The following is a 17,760-nucleotide window of genomic DNA, read 5'->3' on the forward strand; positions in this document are numbered from 1 at the left end:
AGCACTTGTATCTGACTGCGGCCTCTGACACAATCACTCGGCTGCATCCGTTCTTCAGTCCCTAGAACAGATTTGCCCCAGAGCTTGTGAGGTGTTTGGCGAGTGTTGCCCCGTCTGCTCTCCTGCCGCCTCTTGCATGACTGCTCTACATCTGCTGCATGCCTGGCTCCGGCTGACGTAAGCCGCGGAGCAATGAATGGCCTTGAAGTAAACACTGCAGCAGTGATGGACGACCCCTGACTCTGCCAGGACGTAATCAGTCTTGTACAACCTTTCATCATCTAATTCGATGTCCCTGTTGCTTTTTTCTTTCTGAACAGCTGGGAGCCTGGTGGAGGAAGAAGTGCTGCCGAGCTCCAATCTGCAGGTGTACACATACACTTGTGACGTAGGCAAGCGCGACAGCGTGTACAGCACCGCCGAGAAGGTGCGCCGGGAGGTCGGAGACGTCTCCCTTCTGCTCAATAATGCCGGTGTTGTGTCCGGACACCATCTCCTCGAGTGCCCAGATGAGCTGATTGAAAGGACTATGATGGTTAATTGCCACGCACACTTTTGGGTAAGGCTCGCACCCCCTGTGTGAATTCTCCCCTTATTCCTTAGTGATCATGGAATCTGTCCCGAGTAGTAAGCAGCGTCTCTTGTTACCCTGTTGTAGGCCGCACTTTCTGTCCACTGCGGACCCTTCGGCACACGACTTCTGCAGCCAAAGGGAGTCTTCAGGCCTAAACTCTGTATCCAAGTAATCGCAGGTCCTTGTAGGGAACTTAATAGTAAAGAGAAGCCAAATCTACAGTGTATAAGACCCTCCGCATAGGTTTGGGAAATGAGGGGCTTCCTGCAACAGCTTTCATCTAGCTGAGCATGGTCAGTGCAATGGTGGACGGCTGACGGAGAAGAGCTCCTGGCCCCGTCCAAGGTACTGAGCACCGTGTCTGCGTGTGGACATGAGGTGTCTGCTCCAGAACCTGTTCAGTGGATTCTTTTTCTAAGGTAATGACCGCGCTTGGTGCACAGTCCCCCTACAAGGAGCAGTGATGCCTTCTCAGTGCCAGGTACAGGGTAAAGTTGCTGCCTCCAGGTCCTTATCACTAAGACCCAGCAAACAAGTCTTGTTTGTGATCAAGAAAGGGACGTGTCGGTCACACCACAGGGGGGGCCGTACACAGATGGCAGTCTCTTCCTTAAACTGGGCAGCATGAAACCCCCTCCATCAGGTCCCCCCCTTAAATACTCGTTAATGTTAGTCTTTCCCTTTACTAACTAATCGTGAATGAGTCTGTAGAATCTGCCTGGTAACTCCTCACCACACAGAATTTTATCCTTGGGGTGCAGTCAGATGGCTGTATAAACTGGAATGCAGTGCATGGACTGGCCGGCGGCTCTACCGGCCAGAGTACGGTGGATGCATGAAGCTGTTACACTCTGGGAGAGCTGCCAGTCTGTTCACCGTGTTCCGATACTTGTCTGACAACTTTCTTTTTTTAATATCTATCGCTCTGGAAACTTTCCCGATGTATAAGCGAATCATGTCCATTGGGCTCTTGGGACAGACCAAAGCCAAGAGTGTCCGTCGGTCTAGTATACTCTACTATTCTGCACAAAAGGGAAGCCTTTCAGGTGATAGTCCCCGTATACACATTTAAAGGAACCTGTCACCAGAAATGCTATAACCTGCAGATATGGGGTTAATGGCCTTATTAACCTGCCCTTCCGCTTACCCAAACTGTGCAGCGAGAAATTGAACTTTATTCCCCCCCGGTAGTACTCTGTTTCAGTCACGGGGCGGCGGCACCTCATGTTCAGTGTCCTCTCGAGTATACAGAGCAGTGGCTGTAACCGTGGTCCTGACTGACAGCCGGCCCCAATTCTCTGTATACAGGAGGTGACCGAACCAGTGCCGCCCCGTGACTGAAGCCAGATTGCAGCATGGTGTGAGCCGCGCCATACCAATCTCTCCAGTACCACCAAGATCCTTCACTGGTCTCCATCTTCTGGCCAGGACAGGCTCCGTCCCCTGTGGTCAGTGTCTGTACACCTAGAGCCGGTCTCTATATATTCCTGAGGCCTGTACAGACTGGCAGCGCAGTAATGTCCCTCAGGCTGGGTTACATCATAACTAGCGCTGCGGTCATCCAAGGCTGGTACACCTCGCTTCACTCAGGCCACCATACACCACAAGCCGGCTGCGGTGGCATCAATGAGACCAGAGTATGTTTAGAGGCCGGCTTGTGTGACTACAGGAGCCGCTTCATCCGATCGGGTCACTTACGGGCAGCACACTCTACCTTCAGCTCCTTAAATAGTTACTCTAACACAGATAAAGATGTTTGGGAACCTATTCCCCCTAGTGGTGTTCCATTGTGGGTCAGTAGAGCTATATAATTAAGATGTCAGTGTGAGACCCAACATTGGGGAGACAGTCTCCTAGAGGCCAAGATTCCAGCACAGTCTCCACAGTGGCAGTGATGGTTTCTTTTCAATATGCTGCCCCTTGTGGCCATCTTGTGTATTGCATATCATAGACTGCGGTGATCTACCTCTGCTGTACTTGGCATTTGCAGCATCTGACGCCTTTCCTCCCTTTTCCAAAACATAACTGAAAACGAAGGACAAGTACAGGGCTAGGGCACTCAAAGGACATGCAAGGTCAGGTCTTCATGCTATTTATTGCACTGTTGAAAGGGAATTTTACACTTCTGGCTGGCAAAACCTAGATGAGAAATGCCATCTGCATGGTGGGAATATTTCATACCAGCTCAGCAGGTCTGATGTGGATTGAGGATCTTCTAGTTGGGGTAAACTTGATGCCGATCATGACCTTACTGAAGGCAGTCTTCGATTTCTTGGTTGCTGATCTCGTTATTGGTATATGTTGCAGGAGAGCTGTTCGCACAATACGGCAACTGCTCAGGAGCTTCTGAAAACTTGGGAGTAGCCTTAGAATTTGGGTTGTCACACTGGATGTTCAAAGTTGATGAGATCTGACCAGTAGAATTAAGGGATGAGCAAACCTGCTTGGAGAAGGTATCTGAGCACGACTTGTGGCTGTTTGACAGGCACAACACACAGGGGTTTCCTGTTAGGCACGACAAATGCAGGGATTGCCTATCGAACATATAATTTCTTTTTATTTATTTATTTTTTTTTTCTCCAGCATGCTGAAGTCACTCAGTTAGCACCAAAGCATGCTCAGATAACTCCTTATCACTAGAAGCCGTCCATCCACTCGAGTTGCATCAGAGGAAGGGGCTGCAGCGCGCTCAGATAACTGTCTGACCGTGCACACGAGACAAGGGACTGGCAAGTTACTGGGGTTCACAATGCAGCCAATGTATCTGGTGGGAATCTTTAACTTTATTTTGGGGTTCACTTGCCTTACCCACTCCATGTAAGAATATGCCTTTGATTGGGATCTAAGACTTCAGGCACCCACACACGTTGGCGTATCCTCACTCTTTCGGTGGGGCCTGACAACTCGTGTGGGGGGGGGGGGGTGCCTTCTGACTTGTATGTATACAAGGATGCTGGAAGTCTCCAGATTTATAAGTACTATGTGCTGTGTACGGTATATACCTGACAACTACCCAGCCCCTGGGGTGTTACTGTCGTGGGTGTACTGACGCATGAGCCTAAGGGGCTGAGATGAGAAGACCAGTACTATTAGACTAGTGTTGTTTGGGGGGGCCCTACCCTTTGCCAGTCCTGCAATTGTTGGAAGTGTCCATACTGGGGCGCTACATGAACCTAAAATGGTTGCTTACACTATATTGAAATGGTGACCTTCTCCTAAAGGAGCCTCCTCGGGTCCACACTGCTGAGCACCTAATATGCCGGTGAGGCTCTTGTGTAACAGCCTGTTTCTTTAGTTCTGGAGCCTTATGGATAAGGGTCTATCACCGCTAATACTTATCATAGTTGAGCAGGTTTTGTGTTTTTTGCTACATTTCTCTTAATAGAAAGTTGCTTTGCCATTAGTGATCACTTCCAGGGTCTAGTCCTGTGGCTGCAAACCATGTGTCTTCAGGATTGTGCACAGTAACCTACAGACAGTGTTGGGTCAGTGTAGTTATACTGATTAGTTCGGTGTCATATTTGCATGTGCAATGCGAGAAACTTGTGCATCAATTCCTGGAACCGCCGGTGGTTCAGACCGGAGCATTCAGATGCATAGAAATACTTGCAGCTGCACACTCCGGTGCCGGGTGTTGATGCGAGAGACTCGCATGAGATTCTCGCACTGCACACACAATGGCCTTACAATGATACCTGGTGATGAAATCAGTCTTGTGGTTGTTTAGCTGTAATTGTAGTTTTCAGTTAATGAGATCCTCATGCTGTGGGGGTCTTCATGTGGTGCTCTGCTTAAATATTTACAAGTCGCAGACCCCTCAGTCACCTGACTCCTATTTTAAATATTGTGGGCTTGGAAGAAATGCCAGCAAAATGGTGCATGTGCAGTAGCATCTATCGCTTTCCGATTGCTACTGCACCGGCACCAATTTGCTTTTAGCCAAACTATATATAAATTTTCTTTTGTAAAGACCAAAATATAAACTGTGAAGGCGCGGTATGTAAATTGGAGGGCAGGTCAGTGACCTGTCATTTGAGGCCTATAGGCCGCCCCAGACCATGGGAATTTCATTAACTGAGAACTGCAAATTAAAGAACAACCACAAGAAGATGTAATCAGTATAATGACGCCAACCTGACACTGTTGGTAGGTTACTGTGCACAGTCCTGCTGACAGGTTACCTTTAAGCACTGGCCTTTTCGGGGTTGCATACGCCCATATGGGAGGACATTGATGTTCATCTGTGAAATGATGAACGTGATTCCCTGGGAGATGAGCAGATGTCTACAAGCATCTCCTGATATCATCTTGCACCTCCAGTGACAGGAACCATCTGTAGAATGGGTGCATCTAATTTCAGCAGTAAATACTTGATCTCACTAGTTGATTCCACCCATGGCAGCTGTGATCAGAATGGCAGAAACTAGCTTGTCCACTGAGAAACATGGAGAATGCTCACGTCACACAGCAGGTGCAGACACTAATGGGGAACGATGTGCCCCTTTAAACTATTTCTCCCCTCATAAACCCCCCCCCCCCCCCCCCCCCCCCCCCCCCCCCCAAAACCATTAAAAAAAAAAAAGCCTCGGTGACACCTGCTTAGGCCTTACTTGTAGTAACCAATCTATCAATGTGAGAAATGGCTGACTGGCCCCAATTAATTGTTAGAATGAGGTGCACGATAAGGAAATGGTTTCCCTTTGTAGTAATTACATGGGCCGCAGTGTAGAAATCCCCTGTAAACGCTGGGTGTTGTGTGCACATCCTCACTGGCTCATAGATTCCCTCCAGCCGGTCCGCTCTGATTATTTCCATAGTTCCTGTATGTTGTCAGCTGTCGGCTTGTTTGTAACGTCTTGGCCGAGCAGCCATCTTAGTCACTACTTGGCATCGTAACAACACTTGTATTAGAAACTTTCCCTTGGCTTGTCACGGCTGAAACCTTCTTTTTCTCCAGTCTTATCAGTCTTGGTGATTAGCATCAAATAAACTGGTGGGTGGTCCACAATCGGGTGGGCTTAGCCGTCTCTGGGCCACAGCATCTATCTTGGTATTTTCATTTATAAACTGCAAATGAGCAGCGGTGGGGACTCGCCCATATTATTCGAGCACGCCAGAGTCACTGTTGGCACCAGAACATGTTCGCCCATCACTATTAAAGACCCCCTTAAAGTGACTGTCACTGAGATTCACCTCCTCCAAACATCATCCGCGCAATCGGGACTTTGACATGTAAATCCATCTCCACCTTTTTAGATCATCTGTTTTTGCGTTCCCACACAATTGGTGTTATTTCCCATGCCAATGAGGTGTTGGGTGCTCTGCCACACCAGAGCCTTAACTGGCCTCCTCAGCTTCTGTGTGATGCCAGGGTACAAAATGGGTTTCCTCAGACAGGCTGGTTAGGTGCTGCTCTCACACCCAGAGCACTCTCTTGCCTGATTTGCATATGGATTAAAATGCGAATTACTTGAGTCTGCAATAACTGATATATAAAGGTGTTTATAGATTTGCGTTTGTTACTCTTATCAGTTTCTTTGGCGTGTGGGAGGAATCCAGCAGAAACTTCACAAACACAGGGAGAATATACAAGCTCCTTGCAGACTTTGTCCTTGGTGGGATTTGAACCTAAGACCCCCAGCGCTGCAGAGCAACAGTGCTAACCACTGAGCCACCATGCTGTCCATTTCAAGACCTTCATGCCCATAAATTGGGGATCCTTATTGAGTCATTCATCCTTTAAGAGATTCTAAACTACACTAATCCATATATATATATATATATATATATATATATATATATATATATATATATAATTTTTTTTTTTTTTTTCGTGAAATCCAATCTGCAACATATGAAATCATTCTTCACTTGTCCGCTGTCCTTTTGACAGTGGTCAGGAGTGGGTCTGCATGACTGTTTATTCCCAGTCGCTTCCATTGTCAGCAGAACATCGGTATATTCTTCACTGATCGCTGGCCATGTTTACATTGGACAGGGACATCTATTTGGCCATTGTAAGAAGGCCTCAATTTTCGAGAACCTAAAGGCCATGTTCACACTTTGCGGGTTTTACCGCGGACCCGCAGCGTTTCTGCAGCTGCGGGTCCGCTGCAGTTTCCATTGCATTTACATGTAAACCCTATGGAAACCGCAAACCACTGTGCACATGCTGCAGGAAAAAACGCGCAGAAACGCAGCAGTTTACAACCCACAGCATGTCACTTCTTTGTGCAGAATCGCAGCGATTCTGCACACCTAGGAATGCATTGATCCGCTAACTTCCCGCATGGGGCTGTGCCCACGATGCGGGAAGTAAGCGGATAATGTGCAGATGATACCCGGGGTGGAGGAGAGGAGACTCTCCTCCAGGCCCTGGGAACCATATTTGTGGTAAAAAAAAAAAAATAATGCTATACTCACCTCTCAGTGCTGCACGCGGCCGTCCGGTCTCAGTTGCTGTGCGAGCAGGACCTGCGGTGACGTCACTAAGGTCCTTCTCGCACAGCATCTTTGGAACTGGACCGCCGCGTGCAGCGCCGAGGAGATCGGGACGTCAAAGGGTGAGTATATAACCATGTTTTATTATTTTTAACATTACTATTGATGCTGCATATTGCTGCATATGCAGCATCAATAGTATAGGAGTAAACCCGCAGCGGAAACCGCAAGACTAAACGTGATAAATCTGCAGGGATAACCGCAGCGGTTTTGCCCTGCAGATTTATCAAACCCGCTGCGGGAGAACCTGCAGGGACCCGAACCTACGTGTGCACATGGCCAAATGCTGTCAATGGTGTTTCTTAAACTAGATTACTGGTAGAGAAACATGGAAAAATATCTGCAATAGTCACAATTTTAGCTCTCGCTTTCAGCCTGTTCTTGGCAAAACTATTTGAATATGATATTGGCAACTCTAAAAGCATCATGACTTCTACATGAGGACCACATGGAGCACTTTAGGTCTTCTGCTGCTAGTATCTTGAGCTGGTGTTCTAATTTCTAACTCTTTACAATGGATCCATTAAAAATGGATGGAACTCCAGCGCACAGTGTCTCCTGGCTTATACTAATGTTCATAGACCTCTTGTGGCAGAGCTGGAGCAGCGAGATGGATGAGAATAGGACATGGTCTGAGTATCATGGACCGGCGACACGGATTCGTTTTAAAAATGTGTGTGTAAAAACTGGCTCAGTGTGCTGCTGTCTGGGGTGGGGGATCACCGCCCTGGGACCACTCATACGGTGTGTGAATACAACTTAAAGTTACATTACTGAAAAGCAAGCGGCTCTTCCATCTATATGGACAATAATTCCTGTCAATTGCATTGCTTTTAACTGTCGGGATGGGGGGGGCAATACCCCCTAGTTAATCTCCCTGTAAGTCATTATCCTAAAACTAATTATGAATCTGCCCCTTAGTTCTCAATATGTTATTTCCTTCTTGCTTTACTTTTTGCCTAATCTGTCCTGACACCACAGCTGTGGCGGCCTTTTGTGCAGCTAAACCTTTCCTCTGTTGTACTTCATGAAAAGCCCTGAAGAATCCTGGGGACGGGATGGGAAGAAGCGCTGGACTGTTTAGAAGTTAATTTGCCAGAAACAAGAACGTTGAGAACCAATTACTAAAGCTATGAAGTGACATGTAAACACTTGTCCAGTTTCACACGTTTGTGCCTAACAAGTAATTACTGATTTGTGCGCACACATAAGAAGCGTAATAAGAGCCTGGACACAATGCGGGGACATGGGGCCTCAGAGGTGGGAAAATGTGAGTCTCCTGGACAAGCCTTCCCCCAATTATGTTAGTTTCCTAGAACCTGAATGTGCATATATTCTAATCTAGGGAATTGCTACCCACAAGGACTGAGCACTTGTCCCCAGACTTGTGATTCTTCTGCAGGAGCCAAATCTGCGGTGTAGTGTCTGGGCATTTAACGTGCAGCTTAAGGTGGCAAAGACATTATTAAAGGGGTTGTCTGGAACAGCACACAAATAGTGGCCGTATGTACCACTGTCTGCAGATCCCTACTAATCCTGTCTCTTCTGCAGTTCTGTCTTCATAACCTCCTTTTCTCCTTATGCATTGCATTAGGCATTTAAAGGGGGTTTCCCATGAAAGTTTAATTTTAATCAACGGATCTTGTGATCTTTATCCTCATCAGCCACAATTGGATGTGTTTAAATAAAATGTTCCTGTGCTGAGAATTGTATAAATGTGCCCCTGCTGTGTCCGACCGTACAGGAACATGGTCTCATCATACCACAGCTCCTGGGGAGGGGGACGCAAAAGAGTATACAGACAGTACAGCTGATCCTTTTTGTGAGAACATTTCCCTGTCTGTTTTTAAATGTTTCACTTAATCAGAAGTGGTCCCGTGCTGTCATATATCTTTTATCTGTATACTCTATCTTGCTTCCTCTCCTGCCTGAGAGCTGTGGTACGATCAGACCATGTTCCTGTACGGTCAGACACAGCCATTACACAGTACACAGCAGGGGCACATTTATATGATTATATTGGAACAGGAACATTTTATTTAAACACATTCAGTTGTGGAAATTATTATTCCAAGATCTATGAATTAAATTGAACTTTTGTTTGGGGGGGGAGGAACCCCTTTTAACACCTGCAGGCCTACCTGTGAAAGAACATGCTGAGATGTCTAGAGAAGGCATAGGGGGTGAGGTAAGCTTGTGTTGGGCTATGTACTGGGCCCAAATCTAATGTTTAACATGAGGAATAATAGTAATAAAACATCGGTACTTTCCTATATAAATTTTTTTTTTTTTTTTTTTTTTTTTTTTTTCCTTCTTCACTTTATTCGCTCGTATCCCCTCCACCCGATCTTTTGTTTTTTGAATTGGCAAGTGTCGTAACAAAGCGTTGTTGGAAGGAAGGACATGGCTCCATCACAGAACTTTGTTAGATCTTAAACAAACACAAGATGGTTCTCAGGAGTTTGTTGATTAAGTTACAATGATTACTCTGTGCTCAGCACTTGGCACCAGTAGAGTTGGAAATTACAGCAGATTTGATTTCAGGGGACACAGTGATAATCTTGTTAGTCAGAAATTAAGTATGCTTCAAAGAATTACTTGGAAATCTTTAAAAGTGCAAGGAGATCTGAAAACTACCTGTTTTTCTTGGCCTAAACAGGTTTTATTGAATGTTCGGATGACCAGGCCAAGTCTTTAAAGGGTCTGGAATAAAGAAAATAAAGTGGAGGCTTGTCTGCTGTATACACATTGTAGCAAGCTCTACAGATTCCTGGCCTGTTTGTAAAAACTAGAAGTAGTAGAGTTTGCTGTAATCGGCATAGTAGAATAAAAAGGAAATGTATGATGTGCTTTTTTTTTTTTTTTTTTTTTTGGGGGGGGGGGGGTTAGATGGCATGTTTGTTGCCCTGCCATGGGCCATGACTTATCACCTATGATGCGTCTTGTCGTTTAGTACGCACGCCATGGTCCATCCGAGCTGACTATCAGCTTCCCATCTTGGTGTTGTGATTCTTGGTCTTGTACAACGTGTCCTACTGTGGTTTTGTGCAACGTCTACCCTGTACCGAGAGGTAACTTGGTATTTATAGACGTTTTTGGGCCACTACCACAATCCTCCCTGACTTCATAGGGACCTTAGTCTATCAAATAATTTCGATCATTCTCTCCTGAAGGGGGGGGGGGGGGTGTTTTGGAAGGGGGGGTTAAACTTAATTCTGAAGTATTTTTCAATAAAAACGGCCTATAATCTTAATATGCATCGAATTGTTAACAAATGCCCATTCAGGATACCATTGCAAATATAGCATTATAACTAATATATTAGAATGTTTTAATACGTAACTATACATTTAGAACACTACACTCATCTGATTGTTAGGACCATAAACTACTTATCGAAATTTAAAGTCTTAATGATTTAGCGGTTAAAAAATAGCAATACTCATTGGTTCATTTGTACCAGGAGTCTTATCTCATGCGTTTGGAGACCTTAATGTAAAATTGAGGAAGCTTAAAGCGTTGGGAGACAAGTGCGTCCGAGGTGATTCTTGCCACTTCTCCCAAATTCTATTACATTTTTGGGTACATCTATTCCTATATGCTGTTCTCATACGGTATTATATAATTGGCTTTTTCCATTGACAGTAGGTGTCCTTCCCTCCCCATCCACCGTCTTAAGGCCGGAGTCACACTACAGCGAGATACGGCTGAGTCTCGCAGGTTAAAACCAAGCTCTGGCACTCCAGAGCGGAGCGTGTGGTCGCACAGCAATACATGGAGCCGCACGCTCCGCTCCTGAGTGCTGGTGCCAGAGCTTGTTTTTTAACCTGCGAGACTCGGCCATATCTTGCTGTAGTGCGACTCCGGCCTAATACTATTACGTTTTTTGGTAAGGAACAGCCTCGCAGAGAAGAATTCTATCGTGCACAATTCTCCTCGCACACAATCTGTCCCCCTATTGATAATGTAAAGACCACTTCACCCCAGTACCTCTTCACTACTGCGCCGTACCAGATAAGATCCTGAAGACTTAAGGTACCTTCACACGAAGCGACGCTGCAGCGATAGCGACAACGATGTCGATCGCTGCAGCGTCGCTGTTTGGTCGCTGGAGAGCTGTCACACAGACCGCTCTCCAGCGATCAACTATGCCGAGGTCCCCTGGTAACCAGGGTAAACATCGGGTAACTAAGCGCAGGGCCGCGCTTAGTAACCCGATGTTTACCCTGGTTACCAGCGTAAAATCTAAAAAAAACAAACAGCACATACTTACATTCACGTCCCCCTGCGTCCACTTCCTGACTGACTGAGCGCCGTACAGTGAGAGCAGAGCGGTGACGTCACCGCTGTGCTGCTTTCACTTTCACTTTGCGGCGCTGAGTCAGAGGAGGAAGCAGACTGCAGGGGACGCAATGTGAGTATGTGCTGTTTGTTTTTTTTACATTTTACGCTAGTAACCAGGGTAAACATCGGGTAACTAAGCGCGGCCCTGCGCTTAGTAACCCGATGTTTACCCTGGTTACCAGTGTAAAATATCGCTGGTATCGTTGCTTTTGCTTTCAAACACAACGATACACAGCGATCGGACGACCAAATAAAGTTCTGGACTTTATTCAGCGACCAGCGACATCACAGCAGGATCCTGATCGCTGCTGCGTGTCAAACGAAACGATATCGCTAGCAAGGACGCTGCAACGTCACGGATTGCTAGCGATATCGTTATAATGTCGTTTCGTGTGAAGGTACCTTAACTCGGGGGTTGTATGGCATGGTTGGTCTACATGCTTGTCTCACCCTTGCATATGAAAACACAACAGGTGATGTTCTGGCTCCGTCACCCTGAGCACTATAATAATTGGGTAAATTAAGCCCTTTAAGTGTTCTATATAGCAGGTGGCATGTAATAAAAAAAAAAAATATATTGTTTGGTCTGCTTAATCCATTTTAATTCCTGAAGTTCTTTATCTGAGCCACTTCTGAATGTGAATCTCAGCCATTGAGCCGTCCACATCTGACCGGTAGAGGTTTTTCCAGCTCCGTCCTATAGATACGGGAAGAATCTGCTTGTACAGGCGACACATTAAACTCTTTTCATTGTAAAATACTGTGACATGCTTGAGCTTGTTCCCTGCCAGGAAATTGGTTTAACTGGAGCATTGGCCGATGCCGTCTGGCATTGTCACTTTACATGCTATTGTTACATAGATGGCAGATGGTAAAGGCATTGATGGCTGTTGTGTAGCTAATCTGCATTTGGCTGCCTGCGGTGTCTTAGATAACAAATGCAGCTTTCTCTCCTCTTACAGACCACAAAGGCATTCCTTCCCAAAATGATGGAGATGAATCATGGGCACATTGTTACAGTCGCCAGCTCTCTAGGTCTGTTCAGCACTGCAGGGGTAGAGGTACGTTCCAGTGCTGCTTCTATTTTATTACTGTCCTCTCAGGGATTATCTTGTCAAACTATTAAATAATGGCTGACCCAGCAATCACCAGGGCTTTCAGAAGTAGGACACCCCCGTCTCGCCCATACTCCAGCCCAAACTTGAGTTAGACCTAGGTTTCTGTGTACTACAAGCATACTATTACAGTACATGGCCAGTTGGCCCTCTAGAGTAGTAACTAACTTATATTCTGCAGCTCTTCACAATTAAAGACACTACCAAGTAACCTAGGTCTAGAGTTAAAGGAGGAGCAAGGGTCATCCTTATAGATTGTCAGGAGATAGGGGTGGATAATGGGTGTAAGCAACGGGCCCCCTCAAACCATCCTAGAGACAGCTTCAGCTTACATCTAGTCTTTAAAACTTGTAAATGGTCCTACAATTGGTGGCTGAATTCATGGTTCTCTAAAAAAAAAAATGTTGTTTTTTTACAGGATTATTGTGCAAGTAAGTTTGGTGCTGTGGGTTTCCATGAGTCTCTCAGCCATGAACTAAAGGCTGCAGATAAAGATGGGATTAAAGCGACTTTGGTCTGTCCCTATTTGGTGGACACAGGCATGTTCCGGGGTTGCAGAATCAGGTTAGTCCTCCTTCTCTGATCCCGTACCTAGCGGGCAGACTCCGGCCAGGTGCTCCTCATTATTCTGTGGCGGGTAGGCGGACACGGGGCTGGAATGTGTAAATAAAACTCACTGGAACATTAATCTTTCAGAAAAGAAATTGAGCCCTTCCTCCCGCCCTTGAAACCAGATTACTGTGTGAAGCAGGCCATGAGAGCCATTCTTACAGACCAGCCGATGATCTGTACACCTCGACTCATGTACATCGTGACCTGCATGAAAAGGTAACTATCCTGAATGCTTCCTGTTACTTGGTGGTGGGGGGGTAATTTGTTCATTAAGCTATTGACCCAAAAAATCCCTCTGGGTAAAGGCTGGTTACCACCTGGTGTAGCCAATGGCTGCCATGATCTACAAAGTAATGCCCTGTAGGTGTAGCCTATAAGCTCACAATGGCGGCATGCTCCCCATTGTGGGCATCCTCACTCTCCAGTAGTGGACCTAATCTAAACCCCACCACTTCCCCCTACTGTTGTATTGGCTTTTCTTTTCCTATGTTGTAGACTGGGTGCTCCAAAACCCAAACTCGGATCAAACTGAACAAGATTTGTGCCAGATTATTGTCTTTGGTTAGGTTTCCAATACAACCTGTCGCCAGGCCAAAATTGCTAGTTCTGTGTATTACACCAGACCCTGGCTTTCCTACTCGTATACGCCCCATCACAAGCATACTACTTATAGATGAGCTTCTTCTCCATTTGTTCCATTGTACTGTTGCATTCGCTCAGCCATGTTTGTGTATTAATTCCCGCTGTCGTCTGTTTGCAGCATTCTGCCGTTTGAAGCCGTGGTCTGTATGTACCGGTTCTTGGGAGCAGACAAGTGCATGTACCCCTTTATTGCTCAAAGGAAACAAGCCACAAATAACAATGAAGCTAAAAACGGGATTTAGTTTTTCCCACTCCTGTGATTAGACTGAACCTATTGATCAGCCAACACGTTTGAAGACTGAATTGGGAAACGCACATGTGCATCTACATTGTGGTTTTTCTTTCTTTGGGGGGGCGGGAGTGTTCCACCAGACTCTGCAGCATGTGGTGAACTCTTTTTAAAAACAGATTGGTAGGTGACTTACTGTAAATGTGACCAACTGAACACGTATGGAAGGCTTAGATGTAGCAATAAAGTTTCTGTAGAGTTCTCTACAACAATAGACCAAGGCAAAGCCGTTTTGATAAATGCACTGTTACACTGTCGTATGTACGAGAAGGAGGCAATAATTAAAGGGCAAGGGATCGTTACTCTACCGATTAGAAGCTGTTCACGTGCGAACTCTCAACGTGCCAGAGAAGCAAAGATGTGTGCGACTTAAACCTGGTGTCCATGGTATTCCGATCCTCCGTACTCAGCCACGGCATCTCTAGATGAGCTAACAATGGAGTATGCAGCCATGTAAACCCCTGCAGTCTTATCACGGCATCATTCACACTTTATGCAACTATTTGTATGTAACGGCCATGGATGTAATTCCCAATGTAGGTTCTTGGCAGATCTTACATTATCGGTATGAATAATTCTCCCCACCCCCGAAAAAAAACTGTGTTTTCCCCAAAGTGCTTATTATACTGCACATACAGAAGCAGCCTTGTTGCGGCTTACATTGGCTACCACCATTGTTTAATTGCTGGCAATTCTAGATTTCCTTATTTTTGGAAGCTGTGCCAATAATACTTATATTAGGTCCCATAAAGTCTGGATCTTCATCAAAGGCCTTTTCCTGTACCAGTAGTCCACGTGTGGGTATACTGCTTACAAAGACCTTGTGTAAACTCTTTTACATATATAAGACTACAGGATCAGTGTACACAAGACAACATCTTAACAGGTTCTGGTTGAGTCACTTTTCTATTTTATATGAATTTGAAAGATTGCAGGAGTGTACATACCCTTAATGTCTTATCTCAGTAAAGGCAATGGTTCAGACGGTTAATCCAGTGTTCTTGGACATGCTTCCTGCCAATTTACAAGGAAACTATGTATGATGAAAACAAATGTCTTGTATGAGCACATGTAATGTCAGACTGCAGTCTTCCGCATGTTGTGTCAGTGCTCACCATGGCTGCCTGCCCTACGTGCTGAATTTTGCAGTCTTTCTGTAAGGACGGAGAGCACGGGCTGGCCGCGGAGTCCTGACTGGAGCGTGACTGTTTCTATGAGGCTGTCACACTTGGCTCAGGAGACCCCCGCGGCCCATGCTCGGGCATCTGCATGAGCCTTCAGGATGGTGGACGGTAACTGCTTCTGGACCACATCGGTTAAAAGTACAGATGGTGATTTCTGCTCTTTACTTGTACATGTGAAATGCGTAGAGGTGTAAAGATTTTTTTTGTGTGTTCTACAAAATAAAACCACTTTTTTTTTTGTATAGAGATCCTTTTACAGTTGTGCCTTGAAGGACGTAAAATCTAGTTAGAGCATTGTATAGCGAATTTCTACCTCTGTATCTAAATATATTCAATTGTCTTGTACATTACTATCAAACCTCTGTGATTTACATTTTGTTTTTTTTTATTATCATTGACGTCTTAAATATTGACCAGTGTCTGGTTTTATTAAAGCAAATTATCTTACTGGAGGAACTGGTGTGTCACAGACAAGTTAAAAGTGGCTCTGTCTATTGGAAGAAGAAGCAAAGGGGCTTTATCTCGGAAAGACCCTTCATGTCCCATCGATGGGAACTGCTATCAGTATCTGACCATTGCGAGCACGACATGGCAGGAATGTGCTGTGCCACGTTTCCCGATGGAGCCACTAAGCCTCACCTGGTGATAACATGGTTGGTCTACTAAGCAATGGCTTGTGGGCGAACGCTTATTGCTGCTTCTAGGCATTGGGCGTACCAGCACTTGGACCTTTGGAATGTATGTGCACACAGTGTCCTTAATAGTCCAGGAAGAGCACCTTCATTTACCAATCTGAAGCCACTTCAGAGAAAAGATGTTTTGCGTTGGCTCTGGTGAATGCTTTCAAGTACGTAGAGAGAGTGGCTTCCAAAACAAGCTACCCAAAGAATGACTAAGACCGAACGCATGGTCATTATTTTGCAGCCCTTTTTTTTTTTTTTTTTTTTTTTTTAGCACAATCTGCCTGAAAAGGACATTGTGTGCACATTTCCTAAACGGGGTTAAAAGGGTATTCTCATCGCTGGCATTTATAGCCATAAGGGCTCCTCACACTGCCTCATATTCTCTTTGGCTAGAGAAGTGGGCCGACTACGCTAATGACACTGCCAGAAATTAGATCTGATTGCCTCGCATGAGAGAATCACATCTCGGGTGCGAAGAAGATGGAGAATATGATTTCTCCATTGTGTCTGTGCGCTTACATTAGACTGTACCCCGATGATATCAGAGTGCAGTCTGATGTTTCACTCTCACCCACTGACTTGCATGGGTACGCGTGAGCTGAGTCTTGCAGCATGCTGAAATTGTTTTCTGCTGAATCGGCATGAGAAAAAAATAGCAGATCTGAACTGCCCCATAGAATAACACTGGTCCGATTGCATCAGAGAGTACTCAGCCATGTTACACATTCATGTGAGCGAGCCCTAAATGTTGGCTGTATAGCCAGATTTCCCTTCCTAGATCTGTGAGATACTTCCTTGTTACCAAAAAGGCAGGGCCCACTGCTATCGGCACATGTACAGCATACCCTTACAATGGGGGTTACCTACGCTGGCCTTCATGTATTAGCCACAGTGCATAGTGGCTGCAAAATGTATCTCCTACTTCATTATTCTGACAGCCATTGGTTTCCTTGGGGACTGTGCAGTGGAAATAGATTATTGAGATAAACCCAAAAAATATATATTGTACAACAAACAATCTTTTCATGGCTAAGTTATATCAGAAATAACAATTTAACAGCCAGTTTTTGTCTGGCAGCCATTAATATTACAAATGGGATTGTTGGAGATGCCTGATGATCATTTCTGCGCCAGTACTGCAAATGGGAACCTATCTCTCACAACATCATGGAGAAAATCATAAGTTCATGGAAACCTATTGCGGTCTCCTTTAGAGCTCGTTCTGAACTTCTATGGTGGCTTGCTACAAATTTCACTTCTCTCCCTCATCTTTTCCACCATGGATAGAGCACCTGAAAGAGAACATTTCACAGAAATCTAAAGTTTAGCAACGTTGTGTGAATATTCTGCTGTTTCTTACTGGAATTTTTCATCCTATGTATCTGTTGGCCACAAACTATCATATTGTTACTGCTTCACTCAAAGGCTAGTCGCACACAAATAGCTATCCTTGGCCATGTGTGTGTGCTCTCAGCTGGAGGAGTGGAGTAAGCTGTTGCTGGACACTTATTATCCTGGTGGCTTATCTCCTCCGTATCAACAGATCGATCAGTTGAAATCTAACCACCCGATATACTTATTAACCGTGCTGTGAAGTCGGTAAGCCAAACCTCTGACACACGACCCTACAGCACTGGTCACTACTGAGCATGTACATAAAGTGCAGAACAGATTCATCTTGGCTAAAAGCTGAGATCAGTAACAGAACAGACATTTATAGGACAATTCATAACTTTCCCAAATTCTTAAACATTTACAGCACATACTGCACTGAATTACTGTACCCAATGTATATATTTTTTGGAGTCTGTCCATT

At 45.3% G+C, this 17,760-nt stretch overlaps 1 protein-coding gene across 1 annotated transcript in view; it reads left to right on the forward strand.

The window, feature by feature from the left end:
• RDH10 (retinol dehydrogenase 10) overlaps positions 1–15,713 on the forward strand; it is an 18,088-nt gene extending 2,375 nt beyond the window's left edge. The window contains exons 2-6 of the mRNA XM_077270654.1: positions 321–559; positions 12,382–12,480; positions 12,953–13,098; positions 13,231–13,362; positions 13,907–15,713. Coding sequence (XP_077126769.1) covers positions 321–559; positions 12,382–12,480; positions 12,953–13,098; positions 13,231–13,362; positions 13,907–14,030 — 740 coding nt within the window. The 3' untranslated portion in view covers positions 14,031–15,713. The remainder of the gene's footprint in view (positions 1–320; positions 560–12,381; positions 12,481–12,952; positions 13,099–13,230; positions 13,363–13,906) is intronic.
• The last annotated feature ends 2,047 nt before the right edge of the window (positions 15,714–17,760 follow it).

This window comes from Ranitomeya variabilis, chromosome 6 (assembly GCF_051348905.1).
Source record: "Ranitomeya variabilis isolate aRanVar5 chromosome 6, aRanVar5.hap1, whole genome shotgun sequence".
Lineage (NCBI taxonomy): Eukaryota > Metazoa > Chordata > Amphibia > Anura > Dendrobatidae > Ranitomeya > Ranitomeya variabilis.